General features: G+C 43.3%; 1 protein-coding gene across 1 annotated transcript in view; it reads left to right on the top strand.

Annotated features, from left to right (window-relative positions):
• LOC122931398 (thread biopolymer filament subunit alpha-like) overlaps positions 1–24,854 on the top strand; it is a 46,460-nt gene extending 21,606 nt beyond the window's left edge. The window contains exons 9-10 of the mRNA XM_044285473.1: positions 21,062–21,378; positions 24,357–24,854. Coding sequence (XP_044141408.1) covers positions 21,062–21,378; positions 24,357–24,379 — 340 coding nt within the window. The 3' untranslated portion in view covers positions 24,380–24,854. The remainder of the gene's footprint in view (positions 1–21,061; positions 21,379–24,356) is intronic.
• The last annotated feature ends 820 nt before the right edge of the window (positions 24,855–25,674 follow it).

Here is a 25,674-nt window from a genome sequence, read left to right as displayed (position 1 = left end):
GAGAGTGATGTATTTTACATGGGGACTGTATGCTGGAGGGGCTGAAGGCAGGGAGTGATATTATTTTACATGGGGACTGTATGCTGGAAGGGCTGAAGGCAGAGAGAGTGATGTATTTTACCTGAGACTGTATGCTGGAGGGGCTGAAGGCAGAGAGAGTGATGTATTTTACATGGGACTGTATGCTGGAGGGGCTGAAGGCAGGAGGGGTGATATTATTTTACATGGGGACTGTATGCTGGAAGGGCTGAAGGCAGTGGGAGTGATATATTTTACATGGGACTGTATGTTGGAGGGGCTGAAGGCAGGGAGTGATGTATTTTACAAGGGACTGTATGCTGGAGGGGCTAAAGGGCGCCAAAATTATTACTATTAGGGACCAATTACACGTCCATAGTGTTTTGCGGATCCGCAATACATTCGGCCGGCACCCCTATAGAACAGACTATTCTTGTCCGCAGCTGCGGACAAGACTGGGACATGTTCTATTTTTTTCCAGAGCCGCTGACCGGAAGTTCAGCAGGCCGCTCCGGAAATGCGGATGCGAAGAGCACACTGTGTGCTTTCCACATCCATTCCGTCCCCATAGAGAATACATAGGTCCGCAGCCGTTCCGCACAATTACGGAATAGATGCGGACGCATTCTGCGGACGTGTGAATGGAGCCTAATACACAGGGGGCCATTATAATATTAAGAATAATAATAACACAGAGGGGCCAGTATATATTATAATTATACAGAGGGCATTACGGGGGGAGGGGAGGTCTGTTATCTGAGGATGATAGTAAAGTGGGAAATCGAAAAAAAAATCTGTGAAACTCTGCAGAGAAGCGGCTGAAAGAAGGTATCATGGCGGTCTTATCTCCAAATGAAGACGTTGAGGAAAGTCTATGCAGCACGCCAGACCTGCAGGGTATTGCGATAGTGAGGTCACGGTTATGGGCAATCGAGGGTTACTCACTTGGAGGAGAACCCTGGGCAGGCATGCGGCAGTGAAGGAGAGGTAGACACAAGTTCCTCTGGGGCACACTCTGGATGTAGGGACCAGGCCTGATGGTGGATGAGGTGCCCTGGATGTTGCAGGTATTTTGAGTGCCTGGGGCAAGGTCCCTTTAAGGATCGTGACGCCAGTGCCTGTAACGGTGGCACACCGATTTCCAGTTGTAATAAGTGAGGTACACAGATGGTATGGTGAACCAAACGTTGTTTTACTTTCAACAGTCCAACTTTGTACATACAGATGTTTATGCAGTCCCTTTTGTCATATATATTTCACCAGCAGGCTTATCTCTTAATATGGCAGGTATTTATCTTGCAAGATACTTGGAGGGTAAACAGTTAATGCTTCACAGACCAGGCTGCACTATCCCCTCAGCTATTCTAGCTGGCTGGATCCCAAGGCCCGGATGCCTAATTGCTGGCTTTAATCCTTGGTAATTAAATCTTCCTCCAGTATTGACCCTTGCTTCTATCTTATAGTACCTCTGCCTCTCAGCTTACTTCTCTGAGCTGGTTGTATTGTTCCTGTTGTGAGGGAAGCTGCAGGTCTCTCCCAGGAGGTTCATTCCTACTACTGGGGTCACTTCTTCTGTGCTTGTTGGATTACTGGTCTCCAGGCAGGCTGTACTCCTTCACTAGCCTCCTGGGGCAACTAGGAGCCTGGACTATCTAGCTGCATGTCAGGAGGAGGCCCTCAGCATATCTCGGACTGGTGCCTTCTCACTTCTGTCTCCACAGACTCCTGACTATGACCTAACCCCTCCCTGTCTCGGCCTGGACATTTATACTAGGGGCTCCCTATCTCCCTCTAGTGTCCGGGATGTCTAACTACACCCAGATAGGCCTGCTATGCATGTCACAGGGGAAACAACACATAGAAAAATACATTAAAGGCATATAGGAATATAACATCACTGTCCCTTGTGAGCAGAAGTAACACGTGACCCAATTAACCCTTGTGTAGTGCCCACTCCTACCTAGTGGGACACTACATCTACATCACAGGAGACGTCACTGGATGTAACAGGTATGTGCTGCGGTATTCTACTGTATAGTGTGTACCATTATATGTAATGTCCATCCACATATCTGTTTGGGGGGGGGGGGGGTGGCTCTAGGATTTGGCCCACACTGTAGAAGCCTGGCCCCAGACTTCATGTCACACTGTACATGTTCTAAATTCTGGGGCTCCCACCCATCTACTACATTATCTGTACTCAGAGAGTTACCACTGTGTTATCTGTGGTGTTACATAGGACTGCAGGTGACATCTACCGCATTATCTGTACTCAGTTATCACTGTTATCTGTAGTGTTACATAGGACTGCAGGTTATATATCCTACATTATATGTACTCAGTTATCACTGTTATCTGTGGTGTTACATAGGACTGCAGGTAATATATCTTACATTATCTGTACTCAGAGAGTTACCACTGTGTCATCTGTGGTGTTACATAGGACTGCAGGAGATATCTACTACATTATCTGTACTCAGAGAGTTGTCACTGTGTTATCTGTGGTGTTACATAGGACTGCAGGAGATATCTACTACATTATCTGTACTCAGAGAGTTATCACTGTGTTATCTGTGGTGTTACATAGGACTGCAGGTGACATCTACCGCATTATCTGTACTCAGTTATCACTGTTATCTGTAGTGTTACATAGGACTGCAGGTAATATATCCTACATTATATGTACTCAGAGAGTTACCACTGTGTCATCTGTGGTGTTACATAGGACTTCAGGAGATATCTACTACATTATCTGTAGTCAGAGAGTTACCACTGTGTCATCTGTGGTGTTACATAGGACTGCAGGAGATATCTACTACATTATCTGTACTCAGAGAGTTACCACTGTGTTATCTGTGGTGTTACATAGGACTGCAGGTGACATCTACCGCATTATCTGTACTCAGTTATCACTGTTATCTGTAGTGTTACATAGGACTGCAGGTAATATAGCCTACATTATATGTACTCAGTTATCACTGTTATCTGTGGTGTTACATAGGACTGCAGGTAATATATCTTACATTATCTGTACTCAGAGAGTTACCACTGTGTCATCTGTGGTGTTACATAGGACTGCAGGAGATATCTACTACATTATCTGTACTCAGAGAGTTGTCACTGTGTTATCTGTGGTGTTACATAGGACTGCAGGAGATATCTACTACATTATCTGTACTCAGAGAGTTATCACTGTGTTATCTGTGGTGTTACATAGGACTGCAGGTGACATCTACAGCATTATCTGTACTCAGTTATCACTGTTATCTGTAGTGTTACATAGGACTGCAGGTAATATATCCTACATTATATGTACTCAGAGAGTTACCACTGTGTCATCTGTGGTGTTACATAGGACTTCAGGAGATATCTACTACATTATCTGTAGTCAGAGAGTTACCACTGTGTCATCTGTGGTGTTACATAGGACTGCAGGAGATATCTACTACATTATCTGTACTCAGATAGATCACTGTGTCATCTGTGGTGTTACATAGAACTGCAGGAGATATTTACTACATTATCTGTACTCAGAGAGATCACTGTGTTATCTGTGGTGTTACATAGGACTGCAGGAGATATCTACTACATTATCTGTACTCAGAGAGATCACTGTGTTATCTGTTGTGTTACATAGGACTGCAGGAGATATCTACTACATTATCTGTACTCAGAGAGTTATTACTGTGTTATCTGTGGTGTCACATAGGACTGCAGGTGACATCTACTGCATTATCTGTACTCAGAGAGTTATCACTGTGTTATCTGTGGTGTTACATAGGACTGCAGGAGATATCTACTACATTATCTGTACTCAGAGAGATCACTGTGTTATCTGTTGTGTTACATAGGACTGCAGGAGATATCTACTACATTATCTGTACTCAGAGAGTTATTACTGTGTTATCTGTGGTGTTACATAGGACTGCAGGTGACATCTACTGCATTATCTGTACTCAGAGAGTTATCACTGTGTTATCTGTGGTGTTACATAAACTGTAGGTGACATGTACTGCATTATTTGTAAAAAGGGGCGTGTCCACAAGTTGGGGGGGGGGGGTACTTGGCTTGCCCCAGGTGCTGGCAACCCACACTAGGCCACTGGAACTCTGCCCTGGCTGAGAGTCACCCTGCTTGCTACCCCTCCTCATTTATACCCCTGCATAAAGTACCCTGATACCCCTCAATTATATGATACCGTATAACTGAGGGGTACCAGAGTAAATTACAGGGGGTAATATAACTGAGGGATCAGGGTAAATTATACAGGGGGTAAAACTAAGGGGTATCAGGGTACATTATTATACAGGGGTAATATAACTGAGGAGGGCTATCTCAGGGGACATGATAAAGGGGTAATATAACTTTTATAATATAAGTTATATTACCCCTGTATAATGTCCCTGATAGCCCTGCTCAGTTATATTACTCCTGTATAATTTACCCTGATACCCCTTAGTTATATTCCCCTGTATAATAATGTACCCTGATACCCCTTAGTGTATTTGTGTATATATATATATGTGTGTGTATATAATATATATATATATATACATACATACATACTGTACATACACGGCACGGCGTGTGTTTGTGCTTTAGGGTGCACACCCTAATGCAATAGGCTGCGCACGCCTATAATGATAACATGAGGTTAACCAATAAAGACAGTAGCGGGGTGCAAAGGTGGTAATGCCACTCTGAGGCGTTACACAAGTGAACTGCCTGGGAGGTCAGGCCACACTCAGGGGACAGTGCTTTAAATTGCAGCGGCAGTCAGGTCTAGGCTGTCTATCTGTCTTTTTTGCTTTCTCTGCCACAAAATTATGCCATGAATCCAGAATGCAGAATGGCAGATGTTCCTCAAAGAGGTAAAAGCTCTTTTCAGATACCAAAGGCAAAAGTGTCCGGTGACCATAAAAAACTGAAGGCAAAAACAACCATAGAAATGGCATAATCGGTAAAGGCTGTGATTAAGACAATAGTAGAGTAATGTAGTAGCACAGTAATTCTGCAGGTGGTATCCGTGCAAGCAATGTCTGTAGACCATCCACCTTACTGAGGCTTATTTGCATCAGAACATGTTCGGCAGTGATCCGGCTCCTCTTTTTCTCAGTGGTAATTTTCTTATTTTGAGTTATTTTCTTCTACTGCAAATGAGCTCTATCACTAACTTCCTGGTGACCCGGCGGTGGGCTAATGCTTATACACAGCAGCCAATCTGAACAAAAAGAGCTTCAGCACAATGTAAGATAAGGGGACAGATTGGAACTCTGGGCCTATGACCAGGAACATAGCTATAGGGGGTGCAGAGATAGCAGTCGCTACCAGGCCCAGAAGCCTGAGGGGCCCAAAGACCCTTGTGCCACATAAGAAGACACCAGCAGTATAGAAAGTGCATGCTGGTCAAGTTACACCTCTGGCTGGAGGGAAGGGGAAGGGAATTTGGTATGGGGGGGGGTACCGTTTCAAATTTTTGCCTCAGGCAGCACCAAGACTAGGGGCTTCCCTGTCCCTAGCCACAAAGCACTGAGGGAAGTGGGGCCCAAGCTGAACTCTTGTACCAAGTTTCCAGAGGATAGTTCATCATTATATATGTCTCGGAGTTAGGACACCCCTTTATTCAAGGGTGAACATTCATTAGGCAGGCCATACAGCTGCTATGGGTCCCTGTTTGGACTGATCTTCATTGCTGCTGGGTGGAAGAACCTGCACAGAACTCTTTGCTCCAGAACAGTGGTCTCCAGCTGTTGCAGAACTTCAACTCCCAGCATACCCTAACCGCCTATAGCATGCTGAGGTCAGAACTTCAACTCCCAGCATACCCTAACCGCCTATGGCATGCTGAGGTCAGAACTTTAACTCCCAGCATACCCTAACCACCTATAGCATGCTGAGGTCAGAACTTCAACTCCCAGCATACCCTAACCACCTATAGCATGCTGAGGTCAGAACTTCAACTCCCAGCATACCCTAACCGCCTATAGCATGCTGAGGTTAGAACTTCAACTCCCAGCATACCCTAACCGCCTATAGCATGCTGAGGTCAGAACTTCAACTCCCAGCATACCCTAACCGCCTATAGCATGCTGAGAGAGCCAGAGGTCAGGGAACAATGCTCCAGATGGAGTACACCAGCCCTTGGCACCAGAATAATAGGCCCATTTTGATCTTTGCTATGGGGCCTGCTCTCTTCTCTGAAAAAAAATTCAACATCTGGCCCCTTTTATACCCATAGAGGGAAGCATCACCCGGTTCCCCTCTGCCGATGCTCTGCTGCAGAGATTGCATTTCCTCTTCATATTCTGCTGTGTTCCTCTAAACATCGGAGTGCTTCTGCATCAAACACGACCCTCGCTTTAATGTGTTTCTTCATTGCGCACTTGTTAATGGGTTGCTAAATATAACCGTGCTGTATTCCAGTAAAATATTACCCGTGAAGCAGAGCTCGGGGCGGCCCGATGCATCATGTGCTGACTGGTGTCTTCCTGGCACTACAGCCATTTCCACAGCAGAGGAATAAATACACTTAAGTCCCTGCAATGAAGTAATAGAAAAGATCTCAGCTGGGGATGCATGACGGAAGGATGCCCGGGAAGATGCGGTGCCCTCCTTTAAGTGACACTTGAGCGGATGCTTGTGGCTCTCGGGGGTGACATTTGTACAGAGCTTGTACCGATCAGTAAATTGCTGGTAATATACTGCTGGCTGCCCTACATAGAGGCTATCTTCCATGTGTTTTGGTGATGGTGTGTAAGTGATCCTCTGACCCGCATTTATATTTCTGTAATTAACCCCTTTTAACTACTAATCCTTAAAGAGCTGCTTTAGCTGTCCTTGCCCGGGACATAGGAGGTCCTTAGCAGCAGTAATTATTCTTTATTTTACAATATTATCATTAATTATGTGCCTAACCTATAAGCAGCTTATATTAGAATTCTTCGTTGTGTCGTTCCTCTATTATTCCTAATGGAAATGTAATACCATTCCCCTTGCGATGAGGTCTGACCCTACACACGCTGACAGTGTAGCGACACACTCAGCCATGTGCCTTAAAGGGCTTATCCCATAATTAATGTAAAAAATTAAAATCAGACATCATATAGAACATGGCAACCGCTTTCTAACAAAGCTACAACAAGCCCTGTACCTTATATGGACCCAGAGATCTCCCTATTCTTTGCTCTAATTGCTCTGCTGGATTTATTTTAGGTTAGCAGCTCAGGGGGCGTGTCCTTTCTCAGGCGATGTGTCGCTTTCTGCAGAAGCTCTCTCCCTATCACAATTCAGGGGGTGTGTCTTTTCTGCTGCAGCTCTCTCTTTATCAAAGCTCAGGGGTTGTCCTTTCTTCTGCACCACTCTCCCTATCACAGCTCAGGGGTGTGTCCTTTCTGCTGCAGCTCTCTCCTTAACACAGCTCAGGGGACACGTCCTTTCTGCTGAAGCTCTCTCCCTATCACAGCTCAGGGGGAGTGCCTTTTCTACTGCAGCTGTCTCCCTTATCACAAGTCAGGGGGTGTTCTTTCTTCTGCAACTGTCTCCCTATCAGAGTTCAGGGGGCATGTCCTTTTTGCTGCACCTTTCCCTGTAACTGTCAAAGCTTCTAACAGCAAATATGGATGGTGGTAGTTGAAGGATAGAACTGAGCATGTGCGACCACCTCAGCGATGTAACTGAAGTGGACGGATAAATATTGAAAAGAACAAACAGCAGTGTCACAACCAGACAGCTGAGAAGCTCTGACAGAGGCCTTTCAGAACCTCCTCCTTGAGTTTCTGTGTTGTGGTATTCAGCTCCTCCTCTCATTAGCCTCTCTCAGCTGTCATGTGTTGGACTAATTGCTTCCCTTTAAATTCTTCCCCAGAAGGCTTTTCTGGGCGGCTTATATTACTTCCTGGAGTGTGTGTGCACGCTGACTCTGTCCTCCTGTTTGCATCAAAGCTAAGTGTTGTACCTTATCTGTTATTTTCTGTTTGCTGGATCCCAGGTGACCCTGACTCCCTCCGTATCTTATGTAGGGAGCCGGTGGTCGTGTCCCCTCACTATTGTAGGGTGCTCAGGGCTTTATAGTCAAGGTTCGTGGATATGCAAACCTCCACCATTCGGATCTTTGCATAGGCTGAGCAGCCAGGGAAAGTGCCAGGTCTTCTGCAGGGGTCTCCCTTGGTTCCTTAGTTTTTGGATCCAGCGAGTCGTTTATACATGTTGCTTTGCCTTGCTTCCTGTACACCGTCCGTGACAAGCAGGTGGCGCTATACAGATACATTTTATTGAATAACTCAGTGGCTGCGCTAAATTCTTAATTACATGTAATTACAAAAGTATTCAGATCCAGGTGCTGGTTTGAAAACTGTAGAATATTTTTCGTGGGACTGAATACAAAGTAAAAAAAAATAAATGCAGTATGGCCCAACACATTGGCTCATACAAAGGAGTAAGACAGATATTTCTAGTGTTAAAGGGTCACTCAGTTTTCGTAAAACTTGTGCCACAGAGACATATCAAAAGTTTTGATTGGTGGGGGTCTGAGTGCAGAGATTCCCACCGATCACTCGAAGGAGGAGAGATATCGTGCTCTCCCTCCTGCACGAGACCGGCTCAGTAGAATTCTTTATGTCTGTCTCGATTCTGATACAGAGATTCATATGCAAGTGCTTTTCTCTTGTAGACATACAACAGCAGCAGGAAGAGAGACGGGAGACGGCATGTGCACACTGAGAGCCGTCTCCTCATACAGCTGATCGGCGGGGGTGCCGGGTGTCAGACCCCCACTGATCTGATATTGATGACCTATCCTGAGGATAGGTCATCAATATGAAAAAGCCCGGACAACCCCTTTAATGTTAGAAGTCTATTGGTCTGGGCGCCTCTTTTGTACGAGTCATCGTAGGGAATGTTGCCTTGGGAATGATAAACCATGGATATCAATTTATTCTTACATTTGCAGGAGGAGTAACAGAAGAAAGACAGACAGGGTTCTAAGAAAAAAATTATCTAAATTTGTTATTTTATAGAGAATGCAAGCTTTTCTTCAAAGGGGTTTTCCATGGCCTAGGATAAACTGTAAATGGTTGCCACCTCTGAGACCACCACCTCTCGAGATAATGAGCCATGTGCACCATTCCTTCCAGACTAGAGATCTTTCATGTAACTTTAATAAGAGTGAAAGAAAATGGCAGTCCGTGTTATAAACCTGAGTTGGCAGCTACGTCTAAGCAGAGGCTAAACGATGAGGTGGCAGCTCTCCACCTAAGTCCATTGTGAGCGAAATTGTTGAGGTTCAGTTCTTCATTCTGTCAGCCTCTGGTCAAAGAATGGGAGGTTAGGGGACTCCTCTTCTCCTGATAGGTGGAGTTATGTCAAAATGGTCTATTCTCTTGAAAGGTATATTGATATGTCAAGAATGTCTGAGATACCTCTATTAGTAGGGGTTCAAAGCTGACCCATACACATTAGGTACCTAAAGGCTGTCCCTCAGGCTAAGAGTGCATGGAGAGAGGAGACAAGGCTACTGTCAGACTTTCTGGCAGTGGCTTATCTTTTTGATAAGTAAAGGATAAGGCATGTTGAAATCCAGCTGCCTGGTCCTTATCTCCCATGAAGGCACCTGGAGACAGTCTGGAGGCCCACAGACACATTAGATGGTTGTCCAGTCCCACCGAAATCCGTGACTTCAGTCAACAGTTATCTAAGGTGTTTGACTACCTAAGAAGGCAGAGTAAGGACCCCAACTACATATTCAGTGTCCCACTATGTGCTATATGTCAGCATTTTAATCTTTTGCTGCTAACTGTCTTATTTAATGTATTTAATGTATTGCATAGCCTAATATCAGGCTGGCATTGTCATAACAACTATTCGCCCCTAGGTGGTGCTGGCGCCACATACTATATATAGCTTGGGGTTTGCTGACTTGGAGGAGTAGAAAGAGAGTAAGAGGAAGTGGAAAGAAATAGTTCAAGTTGAGAGAGGAGAAGGAAGTTCGTGGATGAGGAGCAAAGCAGGCTCAGTCCAAAATGTAGCTGCCTTTCTTTCCTCTGGGCCCGGATAAAGCCCGGAGAGGACAAACCAAGTGTTTACAGCAGCCCAGCACAAGACAATAAGTCTAAGTATGGATATAAAGCAAGTCTAGTGAAGATTAGAACTGAGTTCAGCCAAGGGACTTCACAAGCACCAGTGACCGGGAGGGACTTGGTACCTGGACACAATTGGATAATTAGTCTGCAGAATTGTCCTTTTCCACTAAATGCCTTCTGGGACATAGTGGACCTGAATATTCCAGGAGAGCATCCTGCATCAAATAATGTAGCAGAGAGTTTGCCTGGCACGTGGGAGAACGCCCTTTTTGGATTGCTCAATATGAAGTAAGGAAACGATTATATTTAGTACCTGAGTTCTAGAAAGTGGACTTAATGCAAATTTACCCATTCTTTGCCTGTAAAGTAACAGCATTAGAGAACTCCTCAAATGACATTTGCCAGACCTGTTATAAACAATTCCAGTTAAACCAACATCTGGATTATTGCTTTTGCTGTATTGATGAACTGTACCAACTGCCCTGAGACGATTGATTCAGTAAATGTTCGTTGCACATATACGTTAGTTTCATGGACCCCACTGAGTGTGACATGGGTGTGCAGGATAAATACGTTCTATGCAACCAAACCAGATTTTTTTTTTGTTATGAGAGGCGTTAAAAATGACCGTTACTTTCAAAAACTATTGATATATCATAGTAAGATATGAAAAGTTGTGATCGGTGAGGATCCAAATGCTGAGACCCCCACAATCCCTAAAACGAAGAAACAGATGTGTTGCAGGCCTAGTAGGAGCCGGAGTGGAGGATGAGGGTGGTAGAAGCTCAGACCGCAGCAATTAATCACAATGGCTATCCTCTCACTGATGCTTCCTAGGGATGGATCAATTATAGGAGGACACCTCCTTTCTTTCCACTGGGCACACCCTGATTCTGGGGATGCTACCTGATGTTAGCTAGGATTTCCATGGTGTGAAGTGTCTGTAAGGGCGTGCGGAGTGCAATGGCCGGCATATGGGGTAGGAGTCAGAAAACCAGTCCAAAGATAGAAGAATAAACATCTCTCTTACATGCAAAATGGGAGTTGTAGTACATCCAAGATAGTTAATAGTGGACACGGTTCCAACTGTACACAGTGCAAATCTATCCCAGATAACTATGTATGGATTTAGGCAAGGATGGGAGTTATGGCCCTCTTTACTCTCTATCTTGCTAAAGTCTTTTTCAACAGAATCTATGGCGGGCAATAGTACATGTGCAATAATGGATGCAGTGTCCACTGCGGGATAAAGGACTTTTGAACGCATGTCTGACCAGGACATGTCCAAATGTAAAGGGTGTATTAACGGTGTCCCTCACAGCAGTAAAGTCTCTGCAGCTTTTGGTAGCAGGTTACCTTAATGCTCAGCCATGCAGATTCTAATTTCTCTAGTTCTCTCTTTTGTTTTCCTTCTTCTCTCTGTAAATCATGCAGAGATCGTTGGGTCTCTGAATCTTTCTGGGCCTAAGAAGCAGGAGCACACGGACTTTGCCTCCTCTCTCTCTGCACTCCAGTCTAGACTCTCCTAAGGTTAGGGGTGGGACCAGCCCACATCTAACCTCTTACAAGGGCTGAGCCAGGACTGTTAACCCTGGCTGGGCTATCCATACATAGCTATACTGGGCATAATATGCAACATGACAATACATAACAATATAATATATAACAAACCATTTGCAGATACTGGGGTACTCTGGCATACTGCAGAAGCACTCAGACAGAATGATCTCTCTGCTCGGATTCCAAGTAGGATCAATAGAAAGTCTATGAGCTGTCTCCAGTTTTTCTTCAGCAGCAAGAAGAGGCAGTGTTTCTATTTCCTCATTCCCAACACTCAGACCCCCACCAATCTAGATCTTTGATATTTCACTGTAACATATCAAAAGTTTTTTGAAAGTACAGATACATTTTAAGTTTTATCTGGTTCTTACAGAACAGGATAACTATGTGCACCATTCCTTCCAAACTAGAAAGCTTCCAACTAACTTTGATAATCAAAGTGAAGAAAAATGTCAGGAAAGGTTAAGAGTTCTTGAAATTCTGTGATATTACTAGAAGAGGTCTTGGTAACCTTCTTCTTCTTCTTTTTGTGTGCAGTGTAACGGGTCTTTTATATCTGAAAAAAATAAGCCAGACTTAATTAACTCTAATCTAAATGCAGTCTCTTTCACAAATATCAGACATTAGTTTCTGCTATTATTAATGTCCCCATCATGTAAAAATCATTATAAGCTGCTGAACAAATATATTACTACAGTCTTTATGTAAAAAGTTCACCCTACATAGAATTGTTAAGATTTGTGAAAAGGTCATGTCAGCTGTTGCTTGAAGCAAATGTCCTGCCTTTTGCTTTTTTGGCATTTAAATAGGTCGAAAATGTCTTTGGTCTTTTTTCTGTATAGTGATTGGAGCTCTGTTTTTCTAATAGCTATTACATTTATCGGTTCCATTTAGGTTGCCTTCCACCACCACTAGAAGGAGCTCACTGCATACTATTAATACAATGAACTCAACAATGACGCAATGTGCAGAAAGCTCCTAAGCTCTCTCTGGTGATGGCTGCCGGCATCCAGAATTTGTTGTGTAATTTAATGGCAATGAAGGGAATGTTGAGCTATCTGTCTATCATAAAACTAGAGCACTGATCATACAGATATATTAAGAAATTAACCATCACAGACATCTGGAGCTAAAATTGGCATGGTGTATAAAGTGAGCATTAATATAAAGAAAGTATAAGAATTGTTTTTCGAGTTGATATAAACCTTAGGATTTTGGGCTCATGCACACATCTCTAACGTGGCAGGTGTCAGAAGATCTAAGAGACTGGCTCCATGTGAAAGCCTCTTTGGTTTCACTTGTTTTCAGTGTTGTTGGTGGTAATGACCACACCTCTTGTCTCAGGTGTAGCTTAGTGGTCATTCCCACTCCTCTATTTAGTCTGGCTTCACCCATCATGCTATCCGGTTGATAGCTTAAGTTTGGTATTGGAAGTGCTGGTGTGTGGTCCTCTTCTGAGTTTCTGCTCGTCCATTTACTTCAGAAGTTAAGTGTTACTTCCCTTTTATATTTTGTTGTTTCCCCTCTGTCTTTTGTTACTATGCCTCCGGGAGATGCTGGGTTCTTTCATATCGGAAGGGACAGGCTGTCTTAAGCCCAAACACTACTCCAGGGCAATTCAGGGTCTTAGGTTCCAGTGTATGAACCTTCCTACCCTCAAGGTCCGTTCATACAGATAGGAGTCAGGGCTAGGATTAGGGTTTCCTTAGGTTGTGTCCGTTTCCCTTTCCATAGCTTTGAGGCCTAGTTCCCTTTCCCTTCCCTCCTGTAGTCGGTGTGGTGTTCCCTCTCACATCACTACGTGACACGTATTGTTTTTTGCGGACCTTATGCACAACCATTAATTTCAATGGGACCGCAAAAAAAACTAAGTTACTTTGTGTGCATTCTGTTTCTGTATGTCCACATGTCCATTCCGCATAAGAATAGAACATTTTCTATTATTGTCCGTATAACGGACAAGGATAGGACTGTTCTATTAGGGGAGATACTTTGTATCACAAAATGCAGAATGCACACGGACATCATCCGTATTTTTTGCGGATCCGTGTTTTGCAGACTGCAAAATACATGCGGTCTTGTGAGAAAACAGGATTCATCCATACTGCAAGCCCCCGAACCACTTAGGCTAGGTTCACACATTGCAAACACAATGAAACCAAAACTGCACAACGTGTGAATCCAACCTAGCCAAGTTCTGTTGACCTGATACCTTCAGCTGTATTAAGCTTTTTAAGTATTGCATACCAAAGTGTTGGCTTAGGTTTGGGGTACGCCATGACTTTTTGTAGCACTTTTGATTGATTTTAACTGTCGGGTGACACCCGCAGGTCACGAGTTAGCATGCAAGTCAATTAACTGCTTTAGACTGTGGCTGCAGCTCAATAGTTAAAATCATTTAAAGTGCTACAAAAAGTCGAGGTGCAGCGCCAGCCCTAGGCTAGAACTACATCTAAATTTTTTGTAGTACTTTTAATTTAACTGAGCTGTCGAGTGACCGCTGTAGTCCAAATTAGTAAACTAACTTGTATTCAATACTGTGTCGATAGTTAACCCCTTGAGTGCCAGAGGATTTTTAGTTTTTGCGTTTTTGTTAACTCCCTGCCTTCCCAGGTTCATAACTTTTTTTATTTTTCCATTCACTTGTTTTTATGCGGGACAAGTTTTACTTTTTAATGGCCTTTTAATGTGCAAAACCATGTAGTGGGAAGCGGGAAAAAAAATAATTGAAAAAAATATTCTGACCCTAATAACTTTCTTACAGTTATGTCTATGGAGCTGTGTAGGGCTGACTTTTTTGCGGAGCCCTCTCTAGTTTTATTGGTACCATTTTGGCATGTTTTTTTTATCACTTTTATAAAAAAATTTGGGGAGGTGAAATGATTAAAAAAATTGGCGAATTGTCCATTTAGATTTTTTCCATTACACAATTCACTGTATGGGATAAATATTTTACAGACATTTGTGATGTCTATGATGTTTATTTTTATTTTGGGAAAAGGGGATGATTAGAATTTTTATATTTTTTTAGCTTTAAAGTTTTAAAAGCCTTTCTAACTTTTTAAAACCTTTTTTGTCACCCTAAGTGACTATACCATGCAATCATTAGATTGCCATTTCTATTTAGTAATGGAATTTGATTCATCACTCAATATAGAATTCAGTATATTCCTGTGCAGTGCTGCCATCTACAGATGTGTACTGAAATATACCTGTGATAGGCATCAGAGCCTCCAGCAGGCTCCAGCCTATCATCATCAGACAACAAATTTCCCGATCTGGATAAGGAGAAGCTCTTACTGAAGCAGGAACACATTGCTCCTACATTTTCACCAGGTCATATTTTTATTGATTCTTCACTGTATTTTCTTACTTTATTTTTGCACATGTGACTTTTTATTGTGGTAATAACTTCCATTTGTTTGTGTTTCTAATCATGGAGTAGTATTGGGATTTGTTATTTTTGTATGGTATCATGGACCACTTGATAAAATTCTTATCCTGAATTGTGCTGTGGGTGGAGACGTTTCTTGGATATTGATTGAGGGTCTCCAGTTCCATGTTTTTAATTGTTTTTAAATCATCCAATAAAGATTTATATATTTTTATATTTGGTGTGCTCAAATACCTTGGTCACACTTGACCAGGCATCTGAGCGATTAAATGTCTATGATCGTCATTATCGACGATCACAGACATTAGCCCCCGGTGACTACTGTATGAGACAGCAGAAACCTGACAGCTATGGCGAATGGGCAGCATATTTAAAGTGCTGACTTCCACTGTACATACAGCGGCAGTCATCTAAGGGTTAAAATCAATCAACATTGCTACGTCGAGGTATAGCCCCAGCCTCAGTGTATCCAAATCTGTTATCATTTCACATTTGGATCAGTTCTACTTTTTCCTCATTATCTTTCTGGTGTATGTATCTAGGGCAGCAATAATGTGTGTTGCTTTTGAGCCACTTTTCAGAATACAAACATCTTCACTTTGTTTATGAGGTAGATTGCCTAATTACCTTGAATTTCTGGGGTTGTGATAAATAAGGTTGTAGAAAATAACATCAGTTGCTTTATAGCTCAGAACAAACACATTCATTTGCTTAACATGAAACTCTGGTAGCAAGACAAATTGTCTCCAGTTGAACCCCCCCTTCCCCCTCTTCCTAAGATAGAAAGAGAAGACGTAATTTTCACCTTTAAGGCTGGAGTCATATAGTCTTATTTGGCGTTTTTTGGTTCTTTTATTTTATTGCCGCATTTTCAGTTATTTTAGGCAAAAAAACACCAGCTGTAGATGTTACATAGAAGTATATGGAAATTAGATAAATAGCATTTTTTTATATTATAGCCCATTCTAGGTAGGACTTTTCTCCTTTATTTTTAGAAATTTTTATCCCTTAGACTTCTACTGGATTTTTTTGTCCTGCTTGGAATAAAACAAAAAAACACAAGTGTCAATATGTATTGTTTTGCATACTGCAAAGGAAGTGACATTACAGGGGGGCAAATACTTTCGCACCATGTGGGCAAAAACACCATTAAAAATGTAGGTGCTCAAACACACTATTTGGCCAAAAACTGTAAAAACAGTACTAAAATGCATAAAGTCAGGTTCTTTTTGGAAATGTTTTATTTGAGTAAAAAAAGTGCACACCAAAAACTATGTATGGCAGCACCCTAAAGCCTTTCTCCTGAGCAATGAGCCAGGGTTCTGGAGACTGAGGTACTGTATTAGTCAGCAGTTCTATAGATTAGTTGGTAACCATATTGGCCAACCCTATCCAAGTAGCACATTACAATCTTATATAGTTACATAGTTAATACAGTTAAAAAAAGACATACTGTAAGTCCATCAAGTTCAACCAAGGGAGGGGTGGGGAGGTGAATCCCAGAAGGAAGTAAGACTCAGTTTCTACACATTTCCATAAGCATTAATGTTGTTTAGAATTCATCTAAACCCTTTTTAAAACTGTCCACTGTTCCTGCTGTGACCACGTCCTGAGGAAGTCTATTCCACAGATTCACAGTTCTTACAGTAAAGAATCGTTGACGCTTATGGAGACTGAACTTTTTCTTCTCCAGTTGGAGGGAGTGCCCCCTCGTCTTTTGTGGGTATTTTACATGGAACTGTTTTTCAACGTATTTTTTGTATGGCCCATTTATATATTTGTATAGGTTAATCATGTCCCCCCTTAGACGACTCTTCATTTTATTATTTTAATCTTTCTTCATAACTAAGACCCTCCATGCCCCTCATCAGTTTAGTCGCTCTCCTCTGTACTTTTTCCAGCTGCAGAGCGTCCTTTCTATGGACTGGTGCCCAGAATTGAACTGCATGTTCCAGATGAGGCCGCACCAACGCTTTGTAAAGTGATAGTATTACACCCCTGCCCCGCGAGACCATGCCTCATTCAATGCATGACAATATCCTGGTGGTCTTAGAAGCAGCTGATGATACATTGTATGCTGTTAATTTAATTTAATCTGCCGTCTACAAGGACACCCAAATCCTTCTCTATAAGTGACTCTCCCAGTGCTACATCACCTAGGACATATGAAGCACAGAGATTATTACTACCAAGATGAGTAACTTTACATTTATCCACATTGAACCTCATTTGCCAAGTTGATGCCCAATCACTCAGAGTGTTCAAGTCAGTTTGTAGTTTATGGACATCTTCCATAGACTGTACAGTACTACATAGCTTAGTATCATCTGCAAAAATAGAAATGGTGGAATTAATCCCGTCCTCGATATCATTAATAAATTTTTTTTATAAAAGAGGACCCAGCACTGAACCTTGGGGTACACCACTTATAACCTGGGACCATTCTGAATAGGAATTATTGACCACAACTCTCTGGACACGGTCCTTCAGCTAGTTTTCAATATGATTACAAACTATACTTTCTAGGCCTATAGACCTTCTTTACCTATTAAACGTCTATGAGGGACAGTATCAAAAGCCTTTGCAAAATCCAGCAACACTTCATCCACAGCCGCCCCTCTGTCCAGGCTTCTACTCACCTCTTAATGAAAACAAATCCGGTTAGTCTGACAACTTCTGCCCTTGGTAAACCCATGTTGGTTATCAATTATAATATTATTTACAGTCACATACTACTTTATATAGTCCCTTAAGAGTCCTTCAAACATTTTTCCCACAACAAAAGTTAAACTAACTGGTCTATAATTACCTGTGGAGGACCTAGATCCTTTTTTGAATATGGTCACCATGTTTGCCTTGCTCCAATCACTTGGCACTGTACCAGTACCTAGAGAATCTTTAAGAATTATAAATGGGGCACAGCAATGACTGAACTGAGCTCTTTAAGAACTCTTGGGTGTAATCCATCTGGACCCGGAGCCTTGTTCACATTTACGTTATTTTACTTAGGTTGGACTATATCTACAGTTAGCCAATTGAGTATATTACTGGATGTACTAACAGCCCCAGCAACACAGATATCAGCTCCTTTCTCTTCTTTTGTATATACAGAGCTAAAAAAAAACATTTAGTAACTCTGCCTTTTCCTTATTTTCAGTGACTAAACCCCTTTCACCATTATTTAGTGGGGCCCTTCCTGCTCAGACCTTGTTTTTTTAGCATTTATATATTTTAAGTTTTTTGGGGGATTTGTTTTGCTCTCTTTTGTCACCTGCTGTTTGTTTTGTATTTTTGCAAATTTTATCACCTTTTTACAGATTTTATTAAGCCCTTTGTAAACTTCAAAGGCTACAGCTGACCCCTCAGATTTTTTTTTATGCCCTTTTTGTCATTTACTGCCCTTTTTACAGTAGCTGTAAGCCATGGGAGTTTAATATTAGCCGTTTACACTTGTCACTTAAAGGAACACATTTTTAGTGCAATTACTCAATGTGGATTTAAAGCATTTATCCTCAGGATTATTATGTGACAGTAGCTGCTCCCAGTCTATGCCCTGAAATGCTGCCCTCAACCCAGGGAAATTAGCCTTTTTAAAATTTAGTGGTTTAGCTCTGCCGGACAGAGTTTGCTTCTTATAGTTCAGGGGGAATATAATTATATTGTGGTCACTATTACCTAGTGTTGATCGAGCAGTAACATTTCCAACAAGCTCTGCATCATTAGAATTCACCAGATCCAACAGAGCATTGCCCCTAGTGGGAGCTTCTACAAACTGGCCCATAAAGTTGTCCGGCAGCAAGTTAAAGGGACACTGACAGGGCCAATAAGCATATTGAGGTCTATATATGTGACTACAGGTCTTATACAGGGTATTCCAATCATATAAGTATCCCCCCTGTCCACATTATACAAACAGTAAACTTTAAGTTTTATAACCTGCTCCAACGGTCTGCAATCTGCCCAAGGGGCGGCGTTTCACTTCTCTTGCGCCCAGCCAGCCTCCCCAACTGCCGATTTGAAGCGCCGCCCAGCTCATGAATATTCAGTTTGCTGGGCGGCTTCTGTGGTCCCCGCTCTGAAGCTCTTCGCTTAATAGTGCCCGGCGCATGCGCCGGATCTTGTGAAGTCGGGGACAGTAAGCGCCGCCCAGCGAAGTGAATATTGATGAGCTGGGCGGCGCTTACTGTACCGGACTTCACAAGATCCGGCGCATGCGCCGGGCACTATTAAGCGAAGAGCTTCAGAGCGGGGACCACAGAAGCCGCCCAGCAAACTGAATATTCATGAGCTGGGCGGCGCTTCAAATCGGCAGTTGGGGAGGCTGGCTGGGCGCAAGAGAAGTGAAACGCCGCCCCTTGGGCAGATTGCAGACCGTTGGAGCAGGTTATAAAACTTAAAGTTTACTGTTTGTATAATGTGGACAGGGGGGATACTTATATGATTGGAATACCCTGTATAAGACCTGTAGTCACATATATAGACCTCAATATGCTTATTGGCCCTGTCAGTGTCCCTTTAAGGAATTTTCTTCCCTTTGCGGCTAAGGCAGAACCATGACCCCAGTCAATGTCTGGGAAGTTAAAATCTCCCATTATGACCATTGTACCAGCCTGTGCCGCCCGCTCTATTTGGTTATACAGTTGAGCTTCTATCTCCTCTGTGATGTTAGGGGGTCTATAAATTACACCATGTATTATTTTCTCAGTGTTTATATCCCTTTGAACTTCCACCCATAAGATTTCAACATCCTCACCAATTGTCTCTTTCACACTTGTCTTCAGATCACTCCTCACATACAGGCACACACCACCACCTTTTCTATTGACCCCATCTTTCCTCAATATTAACAGCCCAGTCATCCAAAGAGTCCAACCATCTTTCAGCCACACCAACTACATCTATGTGTTCTTCTAGTACCATAGCCTACAGCTTCCCCATTTTGCTAGCTAGACTTTTGTAATTTGTGAAAATACATTTTAAATTACTATTACCTGTAAAGTGAATATCCAGGATTTTTGGGTTACCTTGGTAGATGTTTGTATGTAACAGGTTCTTGTTGCCAGCAGCTCTATTTTTCATCGTTTTACAGTTCTGCTGAGTCTTCTCCCTACTTTCCTCACTAACCCCAGCCCCCACTAAATCTCCACTGTCCCCTCCTATATCCCACTCTTTATCTACACTATATACCCCCTTATTAGTATGACCCCCCCCCCCACCCTCCCCCCAGATCCTAGTTTAAAAGCTCCTCCAGCCATCTAACCATTTTTCCCCCATAGCAGTTGCACTCTCCGTGCAACTGCTATGGGGGGAAAATGGTTAGATGGCTGGAGGAGCTTTTAAACTAGGATCTGGGGGGAGGGTGGGGGGGTCATACTAATAAGGGGGTATATAGTGTAGATAAAGAGTGGGATATAGGAGGGGACAGTGGAGATTTAGTGGGGGCTGGATCCATTAAGGTATAGCCCATCCCTACTGTACAGCCTGTAACCGAGAAGTCGGCCCAGTTCTCCATGAACCCAAACTCTTCCTTCCTACACCAGCTTCTGAGTCACTTATTTAACTCCCTAAGCTCCCGTTGTCTCTCTGGTGATGCTCATGGCACTGGTAGTATTTCTGAAAACACTACCTTGGAGGTCATGAACTTGAGCTTCTCCCCTAGTTCCCTAAATTCATTTTTCAGGAGTCAGGACCTTCTATCTCCCCCTGACTTTGTCATTGGTGCCAATGTGTACCATGACCACTGGGTCTTCCCCAGCCCCACCTAGTTTCCATAAAAATACCACTGGAAGTTCCTTATTTAACAATCCTGGCTAACCATTCACATTATGCCAAGTTTGAGGCTGCAGAGGGTGGAACAGAATCCTCTCTTTGCTGTTCTTTAAACCATTGTGTCTCAGGCCCTGCACATAACACAATGAGTTAGCTCATTATTATTATTTTAATACTCATGTTTATATTGTACAGTACTGATTTTTGGATGTTGTATTTAATGCTCTGTTTCTCTGTCTTGCAGACTTAGCTCTGGAAGTGGCATCACTGTTCAGATGTCCAAATCTTCTACCGGAGGAGCTGCATCCATAGGAGGTGGTGGAGGGGCTGGTGGAGCTGGTTATGGTGGAGGCCTTGGTGGTGGCCTTGGAGGAGGACTAGGATATGGTCTCGGAGGAGGTCTTGGACTTGGTGGTGGCCTTGGTGGTGGCCTTGGTGGTGGCTTAGGGCTTGGCCTTGGTTCCGGACTTGGCAGTGGCATCAGCATAAGCCTTGGTGGTGGAGGATTTGGATCTAGCCTTGGAGGAGGATTACAGTTTGGAAGTCTGAATTCCAGCTCACGTAAGTCAACCAGTAGAGTGTATATCTAGTCATTTTAAAGTGGTCTTAAACGTACCGTATTATACAAGGGATTACACCAATCATCTTCAAGTCTTGCCCAGTACATCACATAACATAATCTCATACATTGCAGTTCGGACCACTGGTTTAGACAGAGATTTTTGAGGATTATGGTAATTTACTCCCTTCCCGAGCATGTGGTAAGCTAATAAAAGAATATTCGCCTGTTCCCCACTGCTCCGGTCTGGTGCCCTGGCCTGTTGACTTCTGGACAGCGTAAGGAGGGGGTCACTGCTGCAGCCTCAAAGACACATGACTGCTGTGGCCAATTGTTGGCTGTGCTGGCACATGTGACCCCGTCCTTACCCTGTCCAGAAGTAAACAGGCCAGGGACCCGAAGATTAATGAACAGCACAAGAGCACCAAACCGGAGCAGCAGGGAGAAGGAAAATACAATTAGGTCCATATATATTTGGACACTGACACAAATTTTGTTTTTATTATCTGTTTACTAAAGCATATTCATTGTTATAGTTATATAATGGACATGGACATAAAGTCCAGACTTTTAGCTTTCATTTGAGAGTATCCACATTAAAATTGGATGAAGGGTTTAGAAGTTTGAGCAAAGGCTGTTTCCTGGGCAGGTGTGGGCAATTCCTTCATTATTTCATTCTCAATTAAAGGGACTCTGTCACCACTTTCTAACCCCCACTTTTAAAACTATAGTTCTGTCCATGGAGCCCCTGTGATTTCAATGGTGTTGTTATATGCGAAATCCGCAGGCTCGTTTTGATAAAAAAAGCTTTTATCTAACCTGTCAGTCATGAGTTTAAGGTGCCCAGGGCGTTTCTCCAGGTCTGAACATGCCGCCCGCCGCTGCCGCCGTTGGTGCCCAGCTCCTCCTCTGCCTTGAATTTGCGCCGCCTGAATGTCAAGAAATACGCCTCCGGCTCTCCCTCAGTCCCCCCTCCTTCTTTTCTAAGATCCCGCGCGTGCGGCAGTGTTCGCGTTATCGGGAGGTTGAGCGAAGTGCGCATGCGCATGCGCATGCGCACTTCGCTCAATGAGGCTGAATCGTAAAGTCTGCACGGGCGCATCAGGCACAGGCCTGTGCGCACGCGCGAAATTTTGGAAAAGGAGGGGGGACTGAGGGAGAGCCGGAGGCGTATTTCTTCACATTCAGGCGGCGCAAATTCAAGGCAGAGGAGGAGCTGGGCACCAACGGCGGCGGCATGTTCAGACCGGGAGAAACGCCCTGGGCACCTTAAACTCATGACTGACAGGTTAGATAAAAGCTTTTTTTATCAAAACGAGCCTGCGGATTTCGCATATAACAACACCATTGAAATCACAGGGGCTCCATGGACAGAACTATAGTTTTAAAAGTGGGGGTTAGAAAGTGGTGACAGAGTCCCTTTAAGCACATAAAAGGCCTGAAGTTGATTTGAGGTGTGGTGCTTGCATTTTGAAGATTTTGCTGAAAAGTAAACATGCGGTCAAAGGAGCTCTCCATGCAGGTGAAACAAGCCATTTTTGCCTTAGGCTACTTTCACACTGGCGTTTTTACTGGATCCAGCAGGGTTCAGTAAAAACACTTCCGTTACTGATAATACAACCGTCTGCATCCGTTATGAAAGTTGTTGTATTATCTTTAACATACCCAAGACAGGTCCGTCATGAACTCCATTGAAAGTCAATAGGGACGGATCCGTTTTCTATTGTGGCAGATTGTCGCAGACTTGCATTGGGGTCATGTCGGATCCGTCTTGCTCCACATCCCAGGACGGAAAGCAAACTATGTTGTGGTTTGCTCTCCGGTATGGGAACGCAGCTAAACAGAACGGAATGCACTTTGGAGCGCTCCGTTCTGTTCAGTTCAGTTTTGTTCCCATTGACAATGAATGGGGACAAAACTAAAGCGTTTTTTTTTTTCCTCGATTGAGCCCCTATGACGGATCTCAATACCAGAAAACTAAAACACTAGTGTGAAAGTAGCCTTAGGCAGCACAAAGGTTATGTGCTTCCCTGGCCAGAAAGCACTGATGGAAAAGGGGCCCAAGCTGAACTCTTGCACCAGGGCCCATGAGCTTTTAGCTACGCCCCTGATGCTGGGAGTTGTAGTTTCACAGCAGCTGAAGTGCCGAAGTTTGCTGATCTCTGCTTTATTGGGTCCTGATCATGTCTAACTGACAGAGATGCAGGTCTCATTCTACGGCTACATGCACACGACCGTTCCGTTTTTTCGGTCCGCAAACCGCGCTTCCGCAAAAAAACTGAAGCCGCCCATGTGCCTTCCACAATTTGCAGAACGGAACGGGCGTCCCATTGTAGAAATGCCTATTCTTGTCCGCAAAACGGACAAGAATAGGACATGCTATATTTTTTGGGCGGGGCCTTGGAACGGAGCAACGGATGCGGAGTGCTGTCCTCATCTTTTGCGGCCCCATTGAAGTGAATGGGTTCACACCCAAGGTGCAAAAACTGCGGCTCTGATGCAGACCCGAAAAACGGTTGTGTGCATGAGGCCTAAGAAGGAGCTCTGATACATTGTAACGAACAATGCACCTGTGTCAAATGGACGTGATTAGAACAGCTTTCAGCCTCTGGAGCCAAAAAATAATTTGTCAATTCACTGACAGCAAGCAGACATCTTGAAAATAGCGAGGAATTTAATCGCAAAGTACATTACAAAGTTGCAGAACATTCAAATAACCTAAAACCAGAAACCTCCTTTAGGCCTCGAGCACACAACCGTATATATTTTGCAGGCTGCAAATTGCGGATCTGCAAAATATGGATACCATCCGTGTTGCGTCCGCATTAAAGTCAATAGGTCCGGCACACGGACCACATCCATAATTTTTTATATCCACAATTTGCTGACCGTAAAACGGATACGGCCTAAATGAGTGAACGATGATGTAAGGATGTATTATTTCTGGATCTGACTGGTGATTGTCCGTCTTATATTCCAGTATCCACTTCCACTGCTTATTGAAGATCACGAACCTGATATTAAAGAACAACATCTGTTCCGAATTTCTGAGAATCCCCATTGAATAGCCGCGCAGTGATAACAGCCGGATTTTTCTCAATGTAAAAAAGTTACTGCATATCTGCACTTAATGGGCTTCCGAAGAAGTCGACATTGCTTCAAGATTCTCTGCCATTTTCTTACATGGGACTGTTTTGTCAGTTCGTATTGTACCTATTGTATTATTCTTCTTCTGTGTCAGTTTATGGTGATTTTAGGCTTTCCATTTCTTTCCTGTTCCCTTTCCATAATTTTTTTTTATAAATTATACATGTAACCTCCACCCTTGCCACATAAATCTCTAATGACTGAGCTGCAGGAAGTTTAGCCTAATCTGGGAATTATCACTGTGCCGAACTGACAAGGGCATGTCTCCTCCACGCTGCGTGTAAGGCTGAACGTGTGCAATAATATAGTGGCGGTATGTGTCATGACGGAGATCGACATGCTGCCACGACTTCCAGGCACCAGAGCGTGTTTGAGTCTCCTGCAGAGTCCTTGTATCCAGAGAACATTTAGCAAGTGTACAAGCTAATTTTCAAAAATGTCAAGAAATAAAAGCATTTCTTAAGCCTTTACATGTGGAGGAGTCCGTGTTTTAGGAGTTTTTTTACTCAATCGGAACGGACAGTCCTTGATATATTTTTTTTACTGCAAAAAAAAAACTAGCACATCCAAAGTGGCAGATGCACATCCATACAGCTAACATGCAGACAGCAAACAAACTACGTATGGCAGCACACTGTTATACATGGAAACAAAAAAACTAGGGATTATATTGGATATAAGTGGTACTATTCTTACTATACATGAAATATGGAAGCTCTTTGCTCACATTTTTGATCATATGTGTGTCGAGCCCATATACCAATGTCAAGGTGGCTTCTGCAGATGGGTACCTAACAATAACCTCTCCTGGGCCTAACCTGAGCCTACAACGTTCAAGGCAGTGTAGGAACCAGCTATATTAATACTCTGCTCAGAAGCCCTGGGCAGATGGATGGGGAGTGCTTAATAAAACATACTGCAAGAAAATTTAGACTAGCACATTCATAGTCACAAGTGCACATCTGCACTGCTCTGAACATTGTAGGCTTAGGTTAGGCCCAGGAGAGGCAGTTCTGTTAGTTTTAGGCACCCATCTGCAGAAGTCATCTTGACGTTGGTAGATGGGCCCAACACACATTTGATTAAAAAATAATAATAATCATACTTAACTCATCCATTTTTCTCGCAATGGGCCGGCCACTGCCACCTTG

Source organism: Bufo gargarizans, chromosome 3 (assembly GCF_014858855.1).
Source record: "Bufo gargarizans isolate SCDJY-AF-19 chromosome 3, ASM1485885v1, whole genome shotgun sequence".
Lineage (NCBI taxonomy): Eukaryota > Metazoa > Chordata > Amphibia > Anura > Bufonidae > Bufo > Bufo gargarizans.
Note: the sequence above shows the minus strand (reverse complement) of the source record. Positions and strands in the feature narration are given on the sequence as shown.